This window comes from Poromitra crassiceps (assembly GCF_964638095.1).
Source record: "Poromitra crassiceps genome assembly, chromosome: 11".
NCBI lineage: Eukaryota > Metazoa > Chordata > Actinopteri > Beryciformes > Melamphaidae > Poromitra > Poromitra crassiceps.
Genome location: NC_139643.1, coordinates 26,003,636 through 26,028,269, shown reverse-complemented (window position 1 = coordinate 26,028,269; position 24,634 = coordinate 26,003,636). Strand labels below are relative to the sequence as shown.

At 45.0% G+C, this 24,634-nt stretch overlaps 2 protein-coding genes across 4 annotated transcripts in view; one reads left to right on the top strand and one right to left on the bottom strand.

Annotated features, from left to right (window-relative positions):
• Positions 1 to 1,337, top strand: part of LOC310785563 (neurocalcin-delta B) — a 29,239-nt gene extending 27,902 nt beyond the window's left edge. For both annotated transcript variants that reach the window (XR_014553184.1, XM_083646681.1), the window contains one exon: positions 1 to 1,337. This exon is cut by the window's left edge. The gene's annotated coding sequence lies outside the window, so the exon portion shown is untranslated.
• Positions 1,338 to 1,448: 111 nt separating this feature from the next.
• Positions 1,449 to 24,404, bottom strand: grhl2b (grainyhead-like transcription factor 2b). Of its 2 annotated transcripts, none has more exons than XM_083646675.1 (16): positions 24,263 to 24,404; positions 20,663 to 20,855; positions 18,165 to 18,235; positions 17,117 to 17,516; positions 16,309 to 16,370; positions 15,439 to 15,595; positions 14,881 to 14,992; positions 11,625 to 11,719; positions 8,974 to 9,132; positions 7,854 to 7,911; positions 7,442 to 7,581; positions 7,076 to 7,113; positions 6,697 to 6,788; positions 5,233 to 5,318; positions 4,914 to 4,978; positions 1,449 to 2,464 (listed from the first exon to the last, which is right to left on the bottom strand). In XM_083646675.1, exons 1-16 carry the CDS (start codon positions 24,280 to 24,282, stop codon positions 2,350 to 2,352), a joined length of 1,863 nt encoding a protein of 620 aa, XP_083502801.1. In that variant the 5' UTR covers positions 24,283 to 24,404; the 3' UTR covers positions 1,449 to 2,349. The 2 variants fall into 2 exon arrangements, with proteins under 2 accessions (XP_083502801.1, XP_083502802.1); XM_083646676.1 differs by having other exon boundaries at positions 16,309 to 16,367.
• Between the last annotated feature and the right edge of the window lie 230 nt (positions 24,405 to 24,634).

Here is a 24,634-nt window from a genome sequence, read left to right as displayed (position 1 = left end):
TCATGTATTTAACAGAAATACCCACACTAAAATCCCAGTCACTTTCCCCCCTGCGAACCGGAAGTGCTACTTCCGCACTCATTCCTGCGGTACATTAGCTATCTACTGCTTCCCACCTGCTAACACACTGCCTAATTTGCATCTGTCAGTGCTAGTTAGTAAGTAGTCTCTTCCCAGACTCGAGTATTACGTTGAATCGCTGCGCTCCGCATACTACGAATGAGTCCGTGCCACTTCGCAGCCCCTGCTGCTGTTTTGAGGGCGGGTCTAGGGGTCAAAATTGAATAACTGACAGGTTGTAGCACCAATGAGAGAGTGGTTCATTTTTAAAAGTCAACAGAGTCAGGTTGGTTGGTAAGTTGTTACTGATTAGTGCCCCCAGGATATCGGAAACCAATCACTGGCCAGGATTCTGATAGCAGTTTGGAGCTAAAAGTGTCCCAGACCCAGCATGCAATAACGTAGTGTATCAGACCCACAGTGAGATCTGCAGCATGCAGTAACGTAGTGTATCAGACCCACAGTGAGATCTGCAGCATGCAGTAACGTAGTGTATCAGACCCACAGTGAGATCTGCAGCATGCAGTAACGTAGTGTATCAGACCCAGAGTGAGATCTGCAGCATGCAGTAACGTAGTGTATCAGACCCACAGTGAGATCTGCAGCATGCAGTAACGTAGTGTATCAGACCCACAGTGAGATCTGCAGCATGCAGTAACGTAGTGTATCAGACCCACAGTGAGATCTGCAGCATGCAGTAACGTAGTGTATCAGACCCACAGTGAGATCTGCAGCATGCAGTAACGTAGTGTATCAGACCCACAGTGAGATCTGCAGCATGCAGTAACATAGTGTATCAGACCCACAGTGAGATCTGCAGCATGCAGTAACGTAGTGTATCAGACCCACAGTGAGATCTGCAGCATGCAGTAACATAGTGTATCAGACCCAGAGTGAGATCTGCAGCACGCAGTAACGTAGTGTAGCAGCATAAGAACTCTCATGGGTCTGGCATTGAGACTAGTTAGTAAGCAACATCAGATAGCCTGACAAGTGGTGGTGGGGGGAGGAGGAGGGCAGCAGTTGGCTTCCCCACATTTCAAATAGCTGATCAGGTACTCCAGTCCCACATTTCACACAAATAGCATCTTGTGGTCAAGTGCCAAATGTAGACAAATGAAAAAACAAAACAAAAAAACAGTGTTGTATCCATTTATACTGTACAATTGTTATCTTCTGTCGAACAAAAAAAACTTTGTCACTATCATTTTGTAGATTTTGTATTGTTACTCGCATTTTGTGTTCTGTGTAGAATGTCCATTTTGTTATTCAAATAAATACAAAATGGAAAAATGGACGATTGTGTTATTATTCTTCATTATTTCCAGACAAAGTAGCATCTAAAGCAGTGTTAAGACATGACTTTACCAAAGATGATCAGGTCTGTGTGTAGGTTCAAATCTTTATTCAGTTTCCAACATAGCCAAACACAGAGGAGATCTAAGCATCAGCCAACAAGTGCTTCACCCCTCAGACGTTGTTTACAGTCTGTCTGAATGATAGTATTTCATGTCAGGCCCTACATACGGTATATACACACACTGGCACTTAGGTTATTTGTTGACATGTAAATGTTACAACATAGCTGAAAGTGGAGACCGGGCACTGGAGATATACGATTACGTTCACACTGAGGGACTTAAGTTTTGAATAAACGCTACCAGACACGTAACTGAAATGTAAAGTACTTGAGATGCCTGGATCAATCGCTAAAGAAATGCAAAACGTCATTAAAAGCATTAATAAATAACACAGCTAACAAAAGACACGAACAAAGACGGGCATGCAAAGAAGCTGCTAAAACTGAAACTCGGGACCTTTTAACACCGACTATGTACAGCAGGCTTTTCATGGAGCTACTCCTGACTGTTATTTGGCAAAAACACAAGTCTGTACAGAATGAGATGAAAAGTACAAATTCTTTTATACAGTAGAAATATTCAGCAGTTAAGTGGAAGGGGATACAACGAGGAAGTGAATGAATCGTACTGTCCGACATCTTCTCATTTTTCTCATCTTCCTCTTGGACAGAAAAGCCATCTGGCTTTATATTGTAACAGTGTCGGAGAGGGAGCGCGTGTCCTCAGGCTAAGTCAGATCCAGTAAATTTGCTATCAGAGCCATGACGGAACACCAGCAAACACATTATCCGACAATACAGTCAATCAGCTAATCAGCCGATCAATAGTGGTCCCATGTAGATAATCACCAGCCAACCGGCAGTCACGGGGACTCTTGAATCTTAAGTCAATGAGATTCTGCCCGTCCTTCAGTTCAGCCAATGAGCGGTCAGATCTCCGTGAGCGTGATCTTGTAGGCGTCTGCGTAGTTCTCGATGTTGAGGATGAAGGTGTCTTCATTGGAGTAATGCTCGATAATGTTGTCATCCATGTTCACCAGTATCCTGACACAAAACAGAGGAGGGAGTGGAAGATGTACAGTAAATAACACTGAGGTTCATATAATGTAGAATGCCTTTTGCTTAATAGTCTAGCAGAAAGGGCCCTCAGATTTTGAGATACCCCTACCCGAGGTAGAACAAAACACAACAATGATTTTCTTTTGCTGTTCTTTAGAACTACCCCAATCCCTGAAAAAGAGCCAAATTAGGCCAGTCCGAATAGGGGAGCCGATGAGGAGGGCCTCGGTTTTACTGGTGTTTCACTTTAGGAAGTTTCTGCTCATCCAGCTCCTGATGTCCTGGAGGCAGGCGGTGAGGGAGGTGGGAGGAAGAGCGGTGGTGGGTTTGGTGGAGATATAGACCTGGGGATAATCGACGTAGCAGTGAAACTGGACACCATGGTGACGGAGGATTTTACCCAGGGGGAGGAGGTAGGTGATGAATAGGAGTGGACCCAATACTGACCCCTGGGTCAAACGGCAGAACACCCGGACGTGTGGTTCCCTAGTTGGACAAACTGTTGTCTGTCGGTGAGGTAGGATGCAAACCAGGAAAGTGCAACACCAGTGATTCCAATGTTTGCCAGGTGCTCCAGAAGTATTGGTGGGAGATAGTATCGAAAGCAGCGGAGAGGTCAAGGAGGATGAGGATGGTGAGTAGTCCAGAGTCAGCTGCACGTTGGAGGTCGTTAGTGATTTTTACCAGGGCTGTTTCAGTGCTGTGATTAGGGCGGAAACTATATTGAAATGGTTCGTGGAGGTTGTTTGAGTCCAGGTGGGACTGGAGTTGGGCGGCAATCACCCTCTCAAGAGTTTTGGAGATGAAGGGGAGGTTGGAGATGGGACGGTAGTGGTTCAGGTCAGATGGATACTGTAGGTTAAGTTATATAATATATATATATATAACATATATTTTTTTAGGCCTAGAATAATAAGATAAGATAAGATAAGATAATCCTTTATTTGTCCCACAAGGGGAAATTACAGTGCTACAGCAGCAAGTGGACAGGGTTAAAAAAAAGACAGCAACATAATAGCACGTATAGTCAACAACAGTAAAAACAGAATATAACAATTACCGTACACAAGTAAAATTGCATTAAGTAAAAAATTACATTAAAATTACATTAAAAAGTGCTGGATAAAAGTGCATTTAGTAGCCAATTGAGCCAAATGAGAGCAGCAATTTAAACCATTGTTCACTCAGGAGTGTACAGAATTAAAAAGTCTGACAGCCGCTGGGAGGAAAGAACTCTGAAAATGTGTTTGCAACTTGTAATTGTAACTTTGTAATTATTTTCTCTCCCATAAGTGCAATAAAAAAAAAAAAAAAAAGCATAGCAACATGCAAAAAGGTCATTCATTTGTTAGAAGTGAAGTGACTTAAGAGTAGTAAAAAATTATTGCCAGATAGCCTTTCTAACATGGTGTGACTATGTACATTCTGAGGTGTAAATAGACTTGAGATTTAGGTGATGGGGCTCATACGAGCCTGTGTTTGTTGCAAACATTTCCTGTTGTGGTCACAGGGGTGGTGGAGATCTTTGTATCTGGCCGAGGGGTACGTCATCTCATAGTCCCCCTATGCGTGCTGCAGAAAGCCATCAGATGGAAAGTTAAACTGCTTTTTGTTTGGTTGAGGTTAACACCTCTCTCTATGTATGTGAGTGTAAAAATGTGTTAAATGTCAGTGTTTATTTTAGGTTAGGTTCTGAAGAACAAATTCAACCGCAGTCTGCAGGTTTTGACTTTTAAAGATGCTGATTTCTGGTACTTTTTATAAGTAAAGGTGGCTTGTTCCAATGCACCGCACCAGAAAATTAAAACGAACACTTACCCATGTTGGTTTTAAACCTCAGCAGGCACAGGTCAGCAATTTTGGTTCAGGTGTGGTGTGCATGAGCATCACCGCTCCTCAGAAAGTGGTCTTTGAGGTACTCAGGAGCTCGGCTGTTATAAATATTGTGGACCACAAGGACCTGGACCCCTAAACTGACTCAAATTAGACCACGGACCCCCATCTGATCATATTTTGTCCCAGGGTTCCCTGATGTTTGCCTTTTAGATGTTTTATTACAGACAGTGTATGAAACCCATGACCAAAACAGTTATTAGTCTAGCAGCAACAATCAATTTCATTAATGGGAAACCCTAAAGATAAGAAAAATCATTGTTGTGTTTTGTTCTACCTCAGGTAGGGGTATCTCAAAAACTAAAGCCTTTTTTGAGGACTTGCTGCTAGACTATAAGGCCTTCTTCATCCAGACAAACAGACCACAGACTCTAGACTCTTATTGCTTATTCTTTCTTCATAAGTCATCAAGATCTTCTAAAAATCTACAACTTGCCTCTAATAAAAAAGGAAAATCTGAACTATTTCTCTCTCAGAAATCACGTGTTTCCTTCCTTTATCAAAACACTTGATCAAAACACTGTAACAAGCTCTCACTCACCCTTTTTTACTTTTCTTGTATACTTTGGCTATCCTCTCCGTGGGCACGCCATACTTCTCTGATATCTATGAAGAACCAACGACACCAAGTATGTGAATACATGCTGCAGTTTTAACAAGCGTGACACTGCTCATTCCCATGTGCTGACACGCACGCACACACACACACACACACACACACACACACACACATATGCACACATGCATGCATGCACACACACACGCACGCACACACACACACACACACACACACACACACACACACACACACAAAATCACTCACAGGGATACAAAGACAAACACTTGAGCTGATGACTCACAGCATCCATAAGGCCTCTGAGTGTGGGAGACTTGAGCATCAGAGCATCGAAGACCTCGTCTGTCTCCTTCCTCACATACAGCAGCACTGCGGAGACACACAGGGATTAGCCTTGAACCAGCCTTAACTGTTAGCTACATTTAGCCTTGAACCACCCTTAACTGTTAGCTACATTTAGCATTGGACCAGCCTTAACTGTTAGCTACATTTAGCATTGGACCAGCCTTAACAGTTAGCTACATTTAGCCTTGAACCAGCCTTAACTGTTCGCTACATTTAGCCTTGAACCAGCCTTAACTGTTAGCTACATTTAGCATTGGACCAGCCTTAACTGTTAGCTACATTTAGCATTGGACCAGCCTTAACTGTTAGCTACATTTAGCCTTGAACCAGCCTTAACTGTTCGCTACATTTAGCCTTGAACCAGCCTTAACTATTAGCTACATTTAGCCTTGAATCAACCTTAACTGTTAACTACATTTAGCCTTGAACCCGTTCTTTTAATACATCCATGCTTGAACCAGCCTTAACTGTTAGCTACGTTTAGCATTGACCCAGCCTTAACTGTTAGCTACATTTAGCCTTGAACCAGCCTTAACTGTTAGCTACATTTAGCATTGAACCAGCCTGAACTGTTAGCTACGTTTAGCATTGAACCAGCCTTAACTGTTAGCTACATTTAGCCTTGAATCAGCCTTAACTGTTAGCTACATTTAGCCTTGAATCACCCTTAACTGTTAGCTACATTTAGCCTTGAACCAGCCTTAACTGTTAGCTACATTTAGCCTTGAACCAGCCTTAACTTTGAGCTACATTTAGCCGTGAACCAGCCTTAACTGTTAGCTACATTAAAGACAATTTGTCCGCCTTTCTTTGGAAAGTGTAGGTGGAGTAGTGAAGAGAGAGACGTGAACATTAGCTAAACTTCAGTGTCAAGATGTTTTGTCACTTCCATTGTCTTTGATCATTGTGCTCCGAAATACCGGTGCTTATAATGCTGGCAATCTTTCAATTTAAATAATAATCCATGACATTATTATCGAAAGAAATTTCCATCTTGCTGCTACTTTCTATCACTGATTGATATAACACAGTAATAACACAGTGGTGATTGATATAACACAGTAATAAGTTAACACAGTGGTGATTGATATAACACAGTGGTAATTGATATAACACAGTGGTGATTGCATTTCTATTTTCAACTTTTTATTTTATTTATCTATTTATATAGAATTTTAATCTCATGTATCTAAAGTCTGATGTGTTGGATTGTAGATTTTTGCTCAGAATGTAGTGGATCGATCGATCCCAGGGAAACATACAGGAACTTCTGACAGCTGTGATAAGAGATAAGAGCGCCACCTACAGAAACTCAAAATGCTTCAACAGCAAATCCAAGGAAAAACATGTCACAGTACTGACCAAACTGTTTGACAAGCCCCAGGTTTGGTAGGCAGCCTACCTCTCTTGTGGGTTTCTTCTTTGATCTGTTTGTGAGGGGAGGGGCATATGTCTTCATCTGACGACCTGAACATCCTCTTCACCAGCACACTCCTGATCACACACACACACACACACACACGCACGCACGCAAGCACGCACACACACACGCACACGCACACGCACACACACACACACACACACACACACGTCATGTGCCGTACACTTATGCATTTTGTTTGCATCCCTCACTTGTGGTGTGTGTGTGTGTGTGTGTGTGTGTGTGTGTGTGCGTGCGCGTGTGCACGTGCGCTTGTTTGCATATGTATCATTTACATAACTTGAACTGATGTCAATGCATTGTTTTGAACTTTGCTGATTTGCTGGTGATGCAAACTCACCCCTCTCTCTCAATCTCCTCTGTGTTGTAGGCAAACACCTGAAAGTGAATGGTACAGCACACTGTTGTATGGAACCTTATGTGCCAATACAAAAACATACACTTACAATATAATAACAAGCAGTGACGAAATTCTCCAAAGACTAGAACTATCATAGTAGAGCTTGTGGAGACTCAAATATTCTTGATCGTGTGTGTAAAGATGAGAAAAGTAGAATCAACACTCAGAGTTGAAATGCAGCTATAAGGACCATTTGATATTAGATGGTGGCTTCTCTTTAATATATAGATAGCTGAAATGAGCAGATATGAAACTCTTCTTTCAGTATTTGCTGAGAGGAGAGAGTGGGATGCAGGATGAGTCTACCTGTCCGGCCCTCTGCAGGTTGCCAAAGTGAACGTCGGGGATGAAGAGGACCGGCTGGGCCTCCAGGTCCGTCATGGTCTTGAAGTAGGTGGTGTCCGCCTTCTTAGGAGCTGTTATCACTCCTACGCCTCCATCCTTCCCTGAGACATCATGACAAAACAATATTCAGAACAGAAAGGCAGAGATGGCAGGTGGCTAAATGAATCCCTTCCACTCCTCCACAATGTATACTTCAGGCTCTTTCACACATAGTTCCCAATCACTTCCTTTCAGGCATCGTAAACAAGATGGACACCTTTTCTATTCATCTACCCTTCCAGCCCTCAAATTGCACCCTCGATCTAGAATCTGCCCGAATATTAACGAAAAATCAAAGGCAATTTAGTTTTTGTTTTTTTCATGCAGCTCAAACCTTTTGACTTCTTGCGGAACTGCTTTCTCTCCTCGTCCCTTATCTTCCTCTCTGCTCCCTGAGAAGGACAGGAAGTGACGGAGAGACAGCGAGAGATGAAACACATCAGTCAAAGGAAACAGCACAAGCTTCCTGTTTTGTCCCCCTGACAATATGATGCAGTGGCAACGGTCTACATTTCCACAGAATCAATCTTCATAATAAAACGTGATTGTCATGAGGGGCTGCATCATGTCTGACTGTATGTGTGTGAACTGCATGCAGTACTGTATGTGTCCAGGTGGGTGTGTGATGGCACACTGTGCAGGCCAAACCACTAGAGGGAGAAATAATACTGTTGTGAATAATCTCCCTCGCTTCACCTCCCGTGTCTTCTGTCTAAAACCCTTTGCGGTCACACACACAAACACACACGCACGCACACGCACAATCACACTCACGCACAATCACACTCACACACACACACACACAGGCACGCTCACACACACACTCCCACACACACACACGCAGGCACGCTCACACATACACTCACACTCACACACACACACACACACTCCCACAAACACACACACGCAGGCACGCTCACACACACTCACCCACACACACGCAGGCACGCTCACACACACACACTCACCCACACACACGCACACACACGCACACACACACACACACACACACACACACACACACACACACGCACACACCATGAATATTGCTGCAGTCACTTTTTCTATCTTATGCAGTTCATTCTCAACTGGCGTTTATTGTATTTGACATCACAGAGCGGGAGAGGAAGTTAAAATGCAGTAGTATTTCCCGTTTAGCACGACACGCTTGAATCCATTCACAACACAGGTGCATAATGACAACAGGAAGTCAACACTCTCACCGCAGGAAGTCATCACTCTCACCGCAGTGGCTGTACAAGTGCAAAATGAGTCTCTCCACTATTGACACAGATCAAATGTTTGCTAGCACAAAATGTCAACAAACCATTGGCACTCTTTTAAATGGTGGCAGTGAACTGAACGTCACCGGTTGAGAAGATGACAAACTCCTTTACAAATCTAGGGGGAAAGTGACTTTGTAGTCGTTTTATTTTGAGCCGGGCGGTTCTCACCTTGTCACAGAAGACCTTGATCTGGGAGTAGGCCCTGTGCAGCGGCTTGTTGCTGCGGTTGTTGTAGCTGTAGGTGTCGATCTGGATCATCAGGGGAAGGCCTTTGACGCCCTTCTGAGAGGAGAAGTCTGTGCTCAGACAGTTCACCGTGATGAAGATCTGCCAAGGACAAGGTTGGAGAAGATGTTCCTATATTACGTGTGTCCATTATAGTTACAATCTAACAGAACACAGTCAACAATCTGTAGGCACATCTCAAACAGACTCACACACAATAGTTCAGTATGGAAGATTTTCTCTAACAAACGAAGATGAGAGGAGGAGAAGAGGAACCTCATGTTACTCCACAATTTAAATGGTCAATATGAATTTGATGTCGCTCTAAAATAAGAATGCATCCTCAGACAACTGGTTAAATCAATGTTGCAAAGATGGACAGATATTTGGCTTCAGTGGAACATTTTCACTGTTTTACACACAAACCCAATATATGACCTTGGACACAAAATGAAATTTGGCCATTTTGTATATGTGTTAGAAGTATGATTTGATGAAGGAGAGCGGGCACCAGGCAGCCCACCCCCGGAGAGTCTTTTAAAATGATTTCTGACATTTTGGAAAGCAGGGAGGGAGACACAGACAAGACAGATGCTAAACCAGCAGCAGCCTTTACCACTTTGTGTTTTCTGTGGTGGGTTTAGTGGTTTATAATGCTAGCTCCAGAGTCACAATACTCCGGCAGGACATGCAGCAACATCTTGGGAGTTGGCTTGTAGCGTGACAGTGTTTTGTTTGGGACCTCCTGCCTGAGTCTTTGCGGGTTGTTGTTGAATATGAATGTGTTTCCTACCATGCAATCCGAGGCATTTCAATCAACCATAGGTGGTTGGTTATTAACTTGAACCATAAAAACTCCATTAAAAAACAGCAGCCTTAAGGAGTGCCTCCTTCCCCGTGTCTCCCACCCTCCTCTTGCCATGAGCAAATTCCTCCACATATGCTCCAGTCCATTTGTTGGTCCGGTCCAGTTGAATTGGGAACTAGGAATATCGCAGTTGAGTGACGTCCCACCCGAGTTGTCGGCGTTCCACTTAAACAGTCGGGAAACCAGCCAGGGTTCCCTCTAGCCAAATGAATCTCATTCTTTGTTACACAGAGCCAAAGAACAAAGACAACATGTTGAATGGAAAGGACTTCAAATTGATGAACATAAATTAAATGTTAGGAAGCTCTAATTGCAACTCTTTCACTCAATAACCCTTATTTTGTAATATTCTTCTGGGTTCATCATTCATTCGTTGCATCATATGCTGTCGTTTTCTCTTGCAGTTTTCTAAGCAAAACGTTGTAGTCGGAGAAAGGGGATACTTGGATTCAGAAATCAGGTAAAGGGGGAACATGGATTCAGAAATCAGGTAAAGGGGGAGCCAAAAATGTCTGAGAACAACACTGGCCTAGGCAATACACCTGCCCCTATACTGCTCTCACCTGAAAACAACAGGTATACTCAGGCTCAATAGGCCATATATATAGAACAGGGAGGGACAGAAAGAGAGAGAAAAAGGGAGAAAGAGAGAGAGAGAGAGAGAGAGAAATAGAGCAAAAGAGAGAGAGTCAATATTAGCCCATGAGAAGTGTGCTTGGATTTCCTCCAGCAGCTTCTTTGTCCCCAGGTCGCTATTACAATGGAAGAGCCAAATAACACACACACACACACACACACACACACACACACACACACACACACACACACACACACACACACACACACACGCACGCACACTGAGTCACTCCCATGCAGCAGAGTCAGTCACATTCACACAGAAATGAGGGCAAAACAAACAGCAGTGGGTGGGACGGGGACGGGGAGGGGGACGGGGACGGGGAGGTGTGTTGGCCCTTGGGGGCCTGTGGAGTTCAAACAGTGACAGGGGCCCCATTTAAGGAGTGGCCACAAAGGAGTGGGCCACACGGGACAAAGAGGACAAACAGACGCAAAGCACACATCTGCGGTTACCAAAGACTGTCCGTCACTTTTTATGATGGACACGGACAGTCAAGTGTGCTACAGTGGAAAACACGTGATTGGACGAGTGAGGTAAAACATGTTGATTCAGAGTGTCATTTGGGGTTTAACAAAAGATAAATATGACAGAAATAAAAGTTGGACGGAAGAGATTTGTCCTCATTTCGACTATATCAGTGAGACAAGATAGAATGTTGCCTGTACAAGACCGACACAAGAATTCCGGAATCGTTTTTTGGGCGGAATTCTATGATTCCCACGCAATCCGTTTTCCCAGCATGTGTGTGTGTGTGTGTGTGTGTGTGTGTGTGTGTGTGTGTGTGTGTGTGTGTGTGTGTGTGTGAGTGATGTCTGTGCATGCAATGCATCACAGAGAAACGCCGGTTAATTTGACGAGCTCGTGCGTTTTGTTTGCCGACACCTGAATCAGCACAAAAACCGGATCCGCCACTTTTCAGTTTTCCCATCCGCGACAGACACGCCCCCAGCGAGAGCAAACAGAAAATACGGTACAGAGCTGCACCTTACACTGGAACAAGTACAGTCATAGTGACGTTGTACCCTATTTTGTGGGAAAAGTACATCAATACATAGGCTATGTATAGGCTATGTATATAAACTTTACCTTAGCTTCTTCATTGACGTCCCAGGTGAAGGAGATGGCGTTGTAGGCGATCTCCTCGATGTTGCCGATGGTGTTGAAGCTCTCCTTGTAGTCGGCTGTGGGGGCAAGCAGGAGGGGTGTCAGGTGGTTTATTTCTCCAATCACATCATAACTTCCAAAATAACCCTTCCCCTCCCTTCTGAAAAAAACCCACCCCTCCTCAAACAATACAAAGTTATTGTTGAATGAGATAAGCAATCGAATGGCACGCTTCAATTTTATTAGATAAAAGCTTATCTGCTTCGGTAAACAAACTCTCAGGCTTCAAAGGCAGCAGCAGGAAGTGGAGAGGGCCTATCTGGCTCGGAGGGCCGTATTAAGAGCCCGGCAGGTGAGGTGAGCTCAGTGACCGACCGGCCGGCTGTGGTTGACCTTTGACCCGTGTGACTATAGAGAGAGAGCGACTCTGTCTGCGCTCACGGGGGTCAAGTGCTCCGGAGTGCCGTGGATGAAGCTCACTCACGTGTGTGTGTTTTATTGAAACGAAAAGAAAATCGGCGCAGAGCAAAAATGATTCGAAGGAATTATGCGTGAATTCAAATTCAAATCAAATGGGCTTTATGAGGCATTTGCCCGCGATTGATCATGAGATGAAGCTTGAATTGTGTTTGTGTGTGTGGCTGGAGTGCCATATATGGCATTAAGAAGCAGAAGAGAACCACTGACTGAGCTATGCAGCCTCGCCAAATAAACAAATCATCGCATCGACTCGCATCGACGGCGGCTTTGGGTGCTTGTGTTGCCAAGTCAAACTCAGCGATAGTCAAGTCGACGCTCCAACCAAAAGAATAATGTCACTTTGGTTCTGTAGTGGTTTAGGCAAAAGTGACTGTGGATAGTGTGGTGTTTGGTGGGTATGGAAGCCTGCAGACTCTAGTGGCAGATGATTGGAGACCCTGGCTAAGATGAGACTCAGACAGGATGTAGGAGAAGGTCTTCCTGGCCCGGGCAGGTGCACAGCATGGAGCCAGGCAGCAACATGCATGTCGGTTAGTTTCCCCGCTAAATAAGTCCATTCAAATGATGCCATTCTGTGAGAGATGGCCCCAGGCCCTCCACCCCAAACTGCTATTCAAATCCTCCTGTGGCAGTGTCGGGTTACGGCCTGCATCCAGCCACAGCCTGATCTGCCCTCCAGCAGCAGGATGGAGTGCCACGTGTCATTATTTGACCCCACAGTCTAGGTGGACGACCCCCACCTGAAAGCATAGTTGAAGACACTTGGACATGACGCGCACGCACGCACATTCACAACAACCACAGTCCATCCCCAATCACTACACCTGTTTACTCAACATCTCTGACTGCTCATCAGGTGGGTTGAGCATCTTGGGGGGGGGAACTGTGTGTGTGTGTGTGTGTGTGTGTGTGTGTGTGTGTGTGTGTGTGTGTGTGTGTGTGTGTGTGTGTGTGTGTGTGTGTGTGTGTGTGCGTGTGCGTGTGTGTGTGTGTGTGCGTGTGTGTGTGTGTGTGTGCGTGTGCGTGCGTGCATATGTACTAGATGCAGACAGGTGTGTGTGCAATTTTGGGCGTGTACACATGCGAGTTTGAGTGTAATGAAAATCTATTTCAGTCCTGTGAGTCAATGCAGATACAAGCTCTCTCTTGCTCTCTCTCTCTCTCTCTCACACACACACACACACACACACACACACGCGCGCGCGCGCGCACACGCACACAAACAAAACTCACACTATATACTGTACATACGAACACAGACTCATTACACTGGCAAATCCCACAGGGAATCGTAGGGAAAAGGATAGCGCACTTCCTCATAAGATGATCCACTGATAAATCAATGACTATACACAACTGAAGCCAAACTCAGCGCTGTATTCTTTTCACGGGGATAGTGTTCAGCTGCTATTTGACCGTAAGACAATGCAAAAGCTTCAATTGAATGGTGAAGTTACTGCAATACTCCCGGAGTGTTTCACTTTCAAATGTGTGTACTTGTGTTTGCTTTTCCTCACAGATTATAAGGAGTGTATGAAGAGCAGGTTGATGAGGAGTAGGTCAGTGCCTCCAAATGATCCAAACACAAGATTTAAGATGGAGATCTAAAACACTGTATGGGCAAGAATGACGTAAACAGACCAAGACCAACCAAGGTAACAGCTAGCATTCCATTCCCTGTCCCAACAAGCTGTGTATAGGTGTGTGTGTGTGTGTGTGTGTGTGTGTGTGTGTGTGTGAGTGTGTGTGTGTGTGTGTGTGTGTGTGTGTGTGTGTGTGTGTGTGTGTGTGTGTGTGTGTGTGTGTGTGTGAGTGTGTGTGTGTGTGTGTGTGTGTGTGTGTGTGTGTGTGTGTGTGTGTGTGTGAGAGAGAGAGAGAGAGAGAGAGAGAGAGAGAGAGAGTGTATACATCTCCCATCCACCCCAATTCTCCCACATACCTCTGAGGCTGTGCCTGGTAAGCAGGTCCAAGCTTGTCAAAAAGCAAACCGCCTCCAAACCTCTCACACACGCTCACTGAGCCAGGCTGAGAACAGCTCCGCTCAAATTCAAATCCAACAACTGAAACCCACTGGCAGCCAAGGGTCATACGCTTCAACGTACAAATGTGTGGGGCTGACTCCGGAACAACACACGCACCCATGGGAGACAACCAGGACGAAAAGTCGCCCATGTTGGCGTGTACGTTTTCCAAATACTCACGTTTTCACAAATTGATGTTTTGCTCAATCCACCAGGCTGTGTCAAGGAGATTAGGGCATTTATGTTATGTGTCCCAGCAACAGGCCTAGGCATTATCTGCATCAGGTGTGTGTGTGTGTGCCTGGGTGTGTGTGTGTGTGTGTGTGTGTGTGTGTGTGTGTGTGTGTGTGTGTGTGTGTGTGTGTGTGTGTGTGTGTGTATGTGTGTGTGTGGTTGTGTGTGTGTGTGTGTGTGTGTGTGTGTGTGTGTGTGTGTGTGTGTGTGTGTGCGTGCCTGGGTGTATCTGATGGTGGGCAGCTGAACGGCCCCGGGCAGACGGTTGGGTGGGGGCTTGTTTGCTCTTAGTTTGCTCATGCCTTGTTTATTAGCTTAGTGCATTCCAGCATTTGAAACGCAAACACATACATAGCATAAATACATCGTCTCGTCTTTTGGTTTGTGTGTTTTGATTCTTTTGATTATTAGTAAATTTGCTGTAATTAAAAAATATATATATGAGCGATGAGAGGGAAGTGGCCTCACGGACGAAGGGAGGAGCGTTTACGGTGAAATCTTACCGATGTCGAGCACTCTTTGTTTGGCTGTGTGCTGCCGAGAGTGCCAGTACTTCCAGTATTTCAGCTGCTCGTCCCGGTTCTTATCTTCACTGAACACCACCATGATCACACTCTGTGCAGGGAGAGAGGACAGGAACACGGTCACCAAAGAAACTACAACCAAAGGCCATCGAGTTTGAGAACATCAACTGTCAACGCCTGGGTTAGGAACTGAGCTATGGAGTAGATGCCAGAAATACATGTAAGCTCTGTGATGAACAAACTTTTATTGAAACTACGGCCTTTGTGTTCAGCATGATAATCTTCACAAATGAACAGAACTTTTTATAATTTTTGAAGCCTAAATGCGATCACCCAAAAACCGCGATTTTCACTCTATTTATTGGGTTGGTCAACTTTCTTCTTGCGGTGGTTATAAGGCTCCTGCCACTGGATCAGATCCAACCAGCTCTCCGACCTTCTTCCAGTCTTTTAACGTTACACTTTTCCTCAAAATGATTTGACACATTTCTCCAAACTGAGATGATGGAGGCTACAGTGCACTCGCTACCCGCTCACCCGGACTTTGCTGATCGGGTGCCGGAGGCGTTTGTTGGCTCCGAGCTCGTTCAGAGTCACAGCGTAGAACTGGCCTTTGTTCAGGTAGGTCATCGGGCCCTCGCCCTGCTTCTGACGCAGCGAGCGGGTGGCATCCAGCGTGTACTGGAAGCTGTCACTGTCCACACGCACACACGCACACACACACACGCACACGCACACGCACACGCACACACACACACACACACACGCACACACACACACACACGCACACACACACACACACACACACGCACACGCACACACACACGTGAGCGCACGAACACAAGATGTTATGTGATTAAATATAACAAGATATGATGGGGGTGGAATGAAAGAGAGATGGCAATGTTTCCTATAGAGTTTTGTTCGGCGCTTACATCCAAATATTATAATAATGCTGGATATAATCTCACTACTATAGTAAGGCGAGGGGTTCTGCGCGCGGCCCACAGTTGCTCGGGTCAGGCCGCGTGGCGGCCGAGCTGCGTCTGTGAGCGCGTGCACGGCAGGGCTTGCACGTGCCAGCTGTGTGCGCTGGAAATACTGGAAATGAGCCGTTTCTAGTTCAACTAATAACTCATCAGGAATTTTAATATACCTTCTAATATACATTCTCAGAGTCGGGTCTAGCTGTGGGGGAAACACACAGATAACTGTCACACAGGTAACTGTCAGTAAACACAAGTAACTGTCACACAGGTAACTGTCAGTAAACACAGGTAACTGCCACACAGGTAACTGTCAATGCTAAACATTGAATATATAATATATTTATATATTGTATATATATTGAATATGGTGTATGTTTGTTTTCAGTGTTTTAGTTGTGGTTTTTGCCGGGTGACTTACACTCCTTCCTGGTGGAATAAGAAGTCATCCGTGGCCAGAGAGGAAGGTGTGTGGTACTTCTGCTGAGAAGACACACAATACAGAGGAAGAGGAAATGTGATTACGTTAATTTAGTCCAAGGGGAACCCTTTTAACAATGTCAGAAATGGGAAAATATACCAGCGTTGTAGCAGTAAATATCTTCACATCAATTGTAAATTCCTGTTTAAGCTGTGAATTTCTTTCGATGGTTGGTGAATCAAATTTAAACATCTGTCCAATATATTATTAATCTGTGATGTCCAGTGCATTCCAGGAGATATTTTTGGGATGTTGTGAATGACACCCCATTTACACTTGTTTTTTATTTGATTTGACCTGTATCCAGATAAGTTATCTGGATGTTGTCTGGATAAGGAAAAACACATGCTAATGCAAGGTGTAAATGCATTGTGATCAGGATGTGATCAGAACTTCCTGACCACATCTGGAGGTAGTCTGGCTCACATTGTGTACAGATCTCTTCTTACACCCCTTTTACACCTGGTTTTGAAAAGCAACCATTATCCAGATAACTGATCCGGATACAGGTCGCATTTAAAAACCAGGTGTAAATGGGGTGTTCGTTTTCTGCTGTACCAACTTTCCCTCAATTTTCCAGTGGAGAAAAAGTGAGAGTCGTGCTCCTTACTCAAACGCAAGATATCTTTTGTGGCTGCATTGCATTCTGGTCTATTGAGGCTACTGATAAACTGGTAACTGTGCCTCTTTTACGATGAATGTCTCTCTGCAGACACTTTAGAAAGTGTCTCTGTTCCTCTCTTCTCACCCCGGCATTCTCCTCTTCGTAGGGGCTGTCAGGCGAACTGCGCTGGTCCTCTTTCACGTACGAGCTGTGACTGACGGTGGTCACCTCGTACGGGCTCTGCTCGTAGATCACCCGCGGCGCACACTCCTCCGCGTCCACCCTGTAGTGAAGCCCCGCCCCCATGAAGACGGGCGCGTACACCTCCGCCTTCACCACCGCCACGGCCGCAGGGCCCCCGTCCCCCGGCCCGGGCCCGGGTCCGTGTCCTGGCCCCGCTGAGCTGTAATGCTCGCGTTTGGAGTCCAGGTGCTCCGTGACCGTGTTGAGCGACAGGTTGACGGGGACGGACTTGAGGACCTGAACGCGGTTGTCCACTGTCTCCACCTCGCCTTGGCCGCTGGGGTTGCTCACCAACGTTATCCTGAACAAACACCGGGGACAAACAGGATGCGTGAGATATTTCTGCGCTCGTGTGGAAACCTTTTTTTGATCTGATTGAAAGTCTATGCCGTATTTTCATCTGATTAAATGTCTATGATGTATTTTGATCTGATTGAAAGTCTATGCTGTATTTTGATCTGATTGAAAGTCTATGCTGTATTTTGTATACTGGGTGAATCCCTCGCCTGGTCTAAATTCATACACAGATGTGAAGATTTATAGTTCCATTTTCACACACAAAAATCTACTTCTAATTTAATTCATCTATCTATTATAAAAGGGAGCAAGTGGGCAATGTTCTGTTTGTTTCAATTTTTGTCCCACTGATGATGTCATAGGAAGCATTGTTCAAAGCAGATTTAGCTGGGGAGCTATCAGCCCGCACACTCACCGGATAAAAAAAGTTTTTGGTGCAAGGCACAAGAGTTTCCATAGAGTAGTAGAGAAAGAGCCAGCACTCAAAAATGTCCTTTTGAGGGTTTTTATTCCTGTTTCAAACACAACGTACGCGTTTCAGCACGAAGCCTTCGTCAGCGTTTTTGAGCATCTTTCTCTACTATTGATTCTTCTTAAACACTCAGCACAGTCATGTTAAGAGCATGTGTTGTAGGGGTTAAAACACACTGACCTGGTCTTCTCCGGCTCCTCTGTCATTTCAACCACTTTGGCAACAGGCAAAAGCCTCTTTTCTTTAGGAACCTGAAGGGAAAAAATGACATCAAATGACACCAAGCAAACCTGAAAAGAAGATGACAATACATGTCCCCAACAAAAGACAACTTTGTGCCGGAAAGTAACACAATCCACTGCCATTTGCTAAGGGCTAAGCCACCGTGGCAACAATGAGTTTCATACACTTGTATAAAAATAGAATAGGGGAATACACACTATGCCTATATATGGATAGATATTTCATCATGTAGATGATATAGCGCCGTGCATGTGATCTCACACCTTCAAGTGTCCCATGTTCTTTTCATATTTGAGTCATGACAAAAGCCTCACGTCTGCGCCTCACTGGATGTGCGTCATATTCAAGTTTAAATTAATTTAGCTATGCCAAATCTACAAGCATTGTTGGCAGTGAGTGCATTCAAAATCAGTGTTAGTAAGTGTGAACCATTAATTGTAATTGTATCATCAACATCATGCTCCTTCACATACATCCTTGAATTTGACCGGTACAGCCTGTGGGTGCAGCTCTGAATTTGACCGGTACAGCCTGTGGGTGTAGCTCTGAATTTGACCGATACAGCCTGTGGGTGCAGCTCTGAATTTGACCGGTACAGCCTATTGGTGCAGCTCTGAATTTGACCGGTACAGCCTGTGGATGCAGCTCTGAATTTGACCGATACAGCCTGTGGGTGCAGCTCTGAATTTGACCGGTACAGCCTGTGGGTGCAACTCTGAATTTGACCGGTACAGCCTGTGGGTGCAGCTCTGAATTTGACCGATACAGCCTGTGGGTGCAGCTCTGAATTTGACCGGTACAGCCTGTGGGTGCAGCTCTGAATTTGACCGGTACAGCCTGTGGGTGCAGCTCATGTGGGAGTGAAAGAGGCGTGTTAATGCCGAACATAAACAACATAGATCCTCATGCAGAGGGAATGCGTCACTTTCCCTTTGTTCCTGGAAAAGTTTCAGAGTTGTCCGAGTTTTGGGGAAGTGGGTAATTATCACCCCATCATCTATAGACGGTTTTAACTTGACAACAAAAACATTCTAAATTGAACCCCCGCTCACTTCCTGTTGCAGTGTTTGCTATGGACATAAAAGAAAAAAAAACATTCAAGTGCAGGACTGACCATTCCGTGAAAACCGTCTATACATCTGAGCAGCGAAAAACAAAAGTAACGATGTCGAGTGAATATTTCTGCAGTTTGCCGAATGCTGAGAAAAAGGAAGTGCTGTGGGGTTGCGCTCTGGTGAAAACCGTCTATACCCTCTTTGATGGAATGGTTCAAAACAAAGATGGCTGCACATGCAGGTCAAACGCCAACACATACGGTCACCTTTTAACTTGCAACATCTGCACAATATTCTGTCACTGGTGTCGTTTGGCATGTGGTGAAATGTCATAATAATAATAATCAATATATTGTGTATTCATTTGTCGGCCTTGAAGTGAACTAATACAATAAAGAGTGTGACATTCCCAGGGATGCAAACTAGTCACCTTTTTCACTATCCATGACGTTGCCTTTGAACCTCTGTGCTTTTCTCTTTTTCTCTGAAGGCCTTTAGAAATAGTCAACCAAGTAATCACACGACGTGTACGGACTGATTTGATCTAATCCTCGAGGTTTGCTGCTGAACACGCAGGTGTTAAAATCATATCTGAAGCATTCAAGTTAAACCTGGGATGTCTGCTCCCACAGCTCTTAGTTAGAAGTCAGCTGAATGAGAACAGGCTTCAAGTCAAAACGAAGCGGTCCAAAAGTCTCTGAATATCATCTTTCCTTATATCAACTTGATCTTTGACTTGTTGATCTAAGGGTCTTAAGACATTCCATTTTCACCACATCACATACTATCTCCCACACACCTTGTAGTAGTAGTCGTAGACAGGGTGGAAATTACACAGAGGCCTCCGTTGCCCGTCCCTCTGGCCGTGATGCCCTGAGATCCCTAAGGCCACCTTGGCAGTGCCCTGCTAGCAGCCTGCTACTGTCAGTTGCTTTAAAAGCGTCAGTGGTGTCAGTTCAATCAATGCAAAGGATGTGTCATTATTAGCACATTTTAACACAGATTTCAGAGAAATCACTCTTCACGATGTCAATAGAGCAATGGCCTTTGTGCCCTGGCACGTGGCCTTGTGCCCTAAACAAAATTGTGACGCCGAAGCCCAAATGGCCACGCCCCTAAAATGACAAAATTCCCCCCTGGTCGTAGAGCAGTTTTCACCACATCACATGATATTTCACATACACACACACACACACACACACGCACGCACGCACACACACACACACACACACACACACACACACACACACACACACACACACACACACACACACACACACACACACACACACACACACACACACACACACACACACACACACACGCACACACACACACACACACACACACACACACACACACACACACACACACACACACCTTGTAGTAGTCGTAGAGCAGGCCGAGGGCGTTGGCGCTGTCCTCGTCGCCGTTGATGCTCATCATGGCCTTGGTGGCGGCTGTGAGCGGGTTCTCCAGGTACGACCTCCACGCCTCGTCCTCACTGGTGTAGGCCCGCCGCACCGCCCCCAACGAGCTCGAGTCATTGGGGACCACCACCACCAGCCGCTTACTGGGGAACACACACACACACAGACACAGACACACAGACACACACACACACACACACACACACACACACAAACATTTGAATTCAGAAGCAATTGGGCAGAAATGTGTAAATGGACACAAACGTGTATGCAATGTGTGTGTGCATGCGTGCGTGCGTGCGTGTGTGTGTGTGTGTGTGTGTGTGTGTACATGTGTGTACATGTGTGTGTTGGGTGGTGGGGTAGCGTTGCCTCTCTGTAGGCCCACTTAAGTCAAGATCACAGAGTAGCTAAATACACAGTGTTGTCACAACATCTCTTTGAACTCAGCCAATCACAAGCCAGCCTCTGAATGTGGCAGCCAGCCCCCGGCTACAAAACCAGGGTCAGGACAGATTGGGTGGTATCAGCGTAATGTCACACCTTAAGCAAAATGATACACACGGAAGATGCACGCACGCACACACACACACACGCGCGCACGCACGCACACATACACACACACACATTGTTGGCGGTCTGTTGACTGGAACACTCGCAGTCACAGTGATAATGGCATTGCGTCATACAAGCTCTTTTTACTTGTTCTTGTTTTCTTTGAGTTTACAAGAAAGCTTCATATCAAGTTGACATTGTGTTTAATCTTTCAAATCAATGTGAAGAATGTGGAAGATTCCACATCTCTTTCCATGGAACAACATGCATAATTACATGGAATAGATTATTTGTATGCCCCGTTGCATAAGTGACATTAATTCGGCATTCCTTTTGTATTGGGAACGAGGAATATCCCAGTTGAGTTGACCACGTTCCATTAAAACAGTCGGGAAGGGGAGGTACGGTGGTGCAGTGGTAAGCACTATCGCCTCACAGCTCGAAGGTCGTGGGTTCGATTCCCACCTGGGGACGAGGTGAACGCTGAAGGAATGCGTGCCCGTCCGCATGTCCTCGAGTGCCCACCGCCCGGGTGGGGTCGGCAAAATGGCCTTTCTGTGTGGAGTTTGCATGTTCTCCCCGTGCCTCCCGGGGGTTTCCTTCATATAGGAACCCCCTTCACAAAAACATGCAATATCCTGGTTGCTAATGTGGTTCCTCCTCTGATCGTTAAGGGCGCCTGTTCAGAGGCAAGGGAACTGGTTGGAATAGCGTGAACCTCCCACGTGCTATGTCCTACCGGTGAAGCTTCCTCTGTCAGGTGAAAAGAAGCGGCTGGCTGACTGCCCATGTCTCGGAGGAAGCATGGAGCCAGTCTCGGCTCTCCCCAGATCGGCAGAGGGTGGAGTAGCAACCAGGATTGAGAAATCAAATGAGCACTAATGGGGGATAAAATGGGATAAAAAATCGGGAAAAAAAAAAAAAAACAGTCGGGAAACCCTCCAGCACCAGACTAGCCATTGTTAGCAATAGCAGTTGATAACAATGCATTTAGTTGTGTTTTGTGCATACAAACACTGTGGCAACAGATAGAAGTTAGACAGTACTGTGTGTACGACGGATTTAACGAGACACAAATAATACAAAAGTGCTAATAAACAATATTTACTACAACTTTGACTACTGTTGAAGCGCAGAGGGTCTGGTGAGGCTCCCTCGAGATTGGGCTAGGAAACCCTAGGGCAGGTGATGCCACAGGGACGGTTCGTGACCTTTGAACCGTGAGATTCATAGTTCCCAGGACAAATGGAACGGGGCATAACTTCTGTCTCCCGGAGCCAGAACCAACAGAGCAGCTCGGCCCCGCCCCCTAATCTGAGATGTCACACCAATGCAAAGTTTGATCGAGGCTGAGGATGAACCAGAACACACAGCGAGTCGATAACGTGATGTTTTTTTTTGTCAAAGTTCAAGCTCAAAGGTTAAAGGTCAAAGTTGAAGTAAGGATATATGAATGCACCAACTGTCTGCCTTTCACTGTCAGTGATGCAGCACTCATTTGAATATCACATTTTAGTCTCCGGTCTTTTTCTATGGCAGAGAGCTGTTGTTCATGAATCATGTCCATTAGTATTGACGTATATGGTAGATTTAGAATAACACAAGTTCGTCATTTGGGTGGTATTCTCTTGCTAATAACTATAACACGCTCTCAGTGAATCTTCCGTCTATTCTAAATCCAAGTCAACTTTACTGCACAACAGGAACATAGACAGACAGTAAGAAAGCTGACATGCTCTTTGGCACAGTGGAACCACCCAGGCAATGTTTGTGGTTTGCACAACAGCTTTATAGTCCAGTGGATTTGACTAAATATTGCCACAGTATTTCATAATAGTGGCAGACAGACAGTAGAGGGTGTACACCTGTTGTTTTCAGTTTTCACCATGCAGGGCTGTGTCTTGATGCAGGCTGCAGGGCATCAGATGGCAACTGCTAAAACATACAGCTACAGTCCACCAGGGATGTTGTCTAACATTTTATCGTTTTGTATTTAGGAACGCAACTGACACACAACTGACCACAACCATATTATTATCATCACTATTACTATCATTATTATGAATATTTTTTATTATGATGGGTTTTTATTTATTTATTATGATAGTAGGCTAATATTAGTCTTATTTGTATCATTATTGTTGTTGGGAGCAATATGACTATATTTGGATAATAATCTTGATAATTGGTTGTAATTACACATTTGTCATCAAAAAGTTATTGGCAACGAAACAAATCCCATACTTGAATAACTTGGATACAGTCTTCTGTAGGCCAAGGGCACACTAGGCCTATAATGTGCTATTTCTGATTATATTCCAAGTAAACATTGGAAATGATCAGCCTATCAACTATCACAGCATATATTTGCAAAGTATCGTTTTAGCACAAACCTTTCCATCAAATTAAAACTTCAACAGGCTTTTATTATAGGCTAGGTCCAGGTGTGCAGTCCAAAAATTAAACTATTATTTCTACTTTAGTTTGAATAAAGGCAATTTCTAGTGTTACAAAAGTTGGCAGCAGAAGGCCGATAGGCGACACAAACTATTCTAGCCTACTTTACTTTACACGCTAAGCACCACAGCCATCAAGCTGCGAGCCGAGAGATATGGGGGAAAAACGCCTGCAGAAGTAGGACAAAAATTCTTTATTTTCGTCCAAATTTAATAGAACGTAGACAATCCCATCCGTGCACTTTGCAGGCAATTCCATCAGTTAAAAATGGCGAATTCAGCAACGAAATCCACGGCGCCAACTGAGTTTGCTTGTCAGCCAGTCCTGACTGACACTAGGCCTAATAATCCAACATCTGTCTGAAATATCAAAGCAATTCGAGCAGAACATGACGCTACAGATACAGCCTAACCCTAAGATTACACTTTTCTTTAATTGGCCTACAAACTATAGGCCATTAAAAAAAATTGCAGGTGAAAAGTTTCCCCCTTGCAGGTTCAGATCATCAGAGATCCTCTCCGCCAGCTCGATCACTTACTTGTCTGTCTCCTGTGACATATTTAGCTTCCTCTGATTCTTCCTTGTGAAACTGGACTTTCAAGTCGGAGCAGGTAATAGAGTGAGCGAGTTGCCAGAAGTTGGGCTACAGGTAAGTCGACTTTTCCTGCCCCGCTTCTTTTTTTTTCCCAGACCCTCTCTCTCTCTCTCTCTCTCTCTCTCGCTCTCTCTCGCTCTCTCTCTCTCTCTCTCTCTCTCTCTCGCTCTCTCTCACTCTCTCTCTCTCTCTCTCCTCTCTCTCTCTCTCTCTCTCTCTCTCTCCTCCTCTCAGGTAGGGACGCGGACGCACCTCCCTTCTTCTCTGCTTTTGTCCCAACGCGGAGCGGCCAGCCACTTATCTCGCATTCATTAG